Source organism: Babesia bigemina, scaffold Bbigscaff_57321 (genome assembly GCF_000981445.1).
Source record: "Babesia bigemina genome assembly Bbig001, scaffold Bbigscaff_57321".
NCBI classification, from domain to species: Eukaryota; Apicomplexa; class Aconoidasida; order Piroplasmida; family Babesiidae; genus Babesia; species Babesia bigemina.
This window is the reverse complement of record NW_012236993.1, coordinates 3624-5172: the sequence shown is the minus strand read 5'-3', so window position 1 is coordinate 5172 and position 1549 is coordinate 3624. Positions and strand designations below refer to the sequence as shown.

Genomic DNA, 1549 nt, shown 5'->3' with positions numbered 1-1549 from the left:
CTACATCATCGTAACTCATCTGAGCAACTCTTTTAGCTTCAATCACACCCTCGAGTCCGCCGGCTAATTGATCACAACCCATTTGAACAGCTTGGAGGTACTGATTAATCTTGTCATCGGCAGCTTCAAGTAAAGGTGTGACCATTCGATCTATATCCTTAATTACTTCGTTTTGAAGCTTTTGTACAATCACCTGTGCAATCAGGTTTCTGAATGTATCAGTTATATCATTGGTGCCGTCGGCATTTTTATAAGTATGACTCACCTGACCATAGTTGTTCTCCAAATATTTTTGTAGCTTATCATTCACGTATTCATTTTCGTCGTTCACAATATTTATAATCCATTCCTTTACAGTTGCCTTAAATCCCTCTTCAGTGAACTTACCAGCGTACGTACCCATATTGGTAATAATTCTTGCAATATGACCTGATACACCATTCATTTCATGTTTATATATATCATTACTATACTCCGTAATTTTCTTTTTCAACTCCTCCCAATTATGATTTATATTACCTGCATCCTTTGTTTTACGCGTTTCATTTTCTCCTACCTTATCCTTAACTACATTAAATTGCGGCAGAATGTCGACAGTAATATAATCCCACATTGATTCCTTAATTGAATTTTTAATGTCATATAGATCCTTCCGCAATGCCAAATCAAGGTCGCCAACTTTTCCCGTCGCGTTGCCAACCCATGAGCCGATTTCGTTCTTAACGCTGTCCGCAGCATCGAAAAGTTTTTGTGCCTTTGCTCTTAAAGCTTCGGCTGCGATTTCTACCGCTTTTCTTTTCTCTGGATCATCCGTTCCAGTTGTACCATCCAGTTTCTTAATAATTTCATTACACTTATTCATAGCGGCTTTAACAACCTTCTTGGCCTTGGATATCCATCCCTCCAACGCAACTTTCACTCGTCCCAATTCGCTATTAATTTGCTTCAGTGGACCATGGATTTTCTTTTCAAAAGCATTATCTATATTCGTCGCCATCTCGTTCACACGCGCCGCGACTTCACCTTCGAGCAGCGTTTTCAAATTGGCAAGTTGCTCTCTCACTGTCGTGTTCAACACCTGCAAGTCATTATTTTCGGCTGATTTAGTGAAAGCATCAACGGCTTGATGAATTGAATTTAACGGCGGCGTTAACATGTTTTGTGCGTTGTTGTCTAACTGTTTTAACGCCTCTTTACTCTGATTGACATCGGCGGCCATTTTCGTCGCCATCAATCTGCACGCATCACGTTGCTGGAATACATTATATGAAATAAAGCTATTAACATCATTAATATTAGTTTCAATGTTTTTGCTAAGTGTATCTAAGTGCTTAGTAACATTATTAGTTTTTTCTTGTAATTTCTTATCATACCCCTCCAACCACCCCTTCACCGCGCCGACAGCCTCCACAAGCCCATCACGCCCGGAGCCAATATTATTATTTACCTCATCTAGTACTTCATTAAGCTTCTTTTCAATGTAATTATCATAAGTTGTCACTTCATTTTCGTTTTTCACCGCACCAAGCACACCACTCAAAAATCCCAT

At 39.4% G+C, this 1549-nt stretch overlaps 1 protein-coding gene across 1 annotated transcript; it reads right to left on the bottom strand.

Moving 5' to 3' along the window:
• Window positions 1-4: 4 nt before the first annotated feature.
• On the bottom strand, window positions 5-1549 carry BBBOND_0000920 (hypothetical protein, conserved; the record flags this gene model as incomplete). The annotated part of the gene is made up of 1 exon (XM_012914937.1): window positions 5-1549. A coding segment is annotated over one exon (1545 nt), but the record flags the coding sequence as incomplete, so codon positions are not given.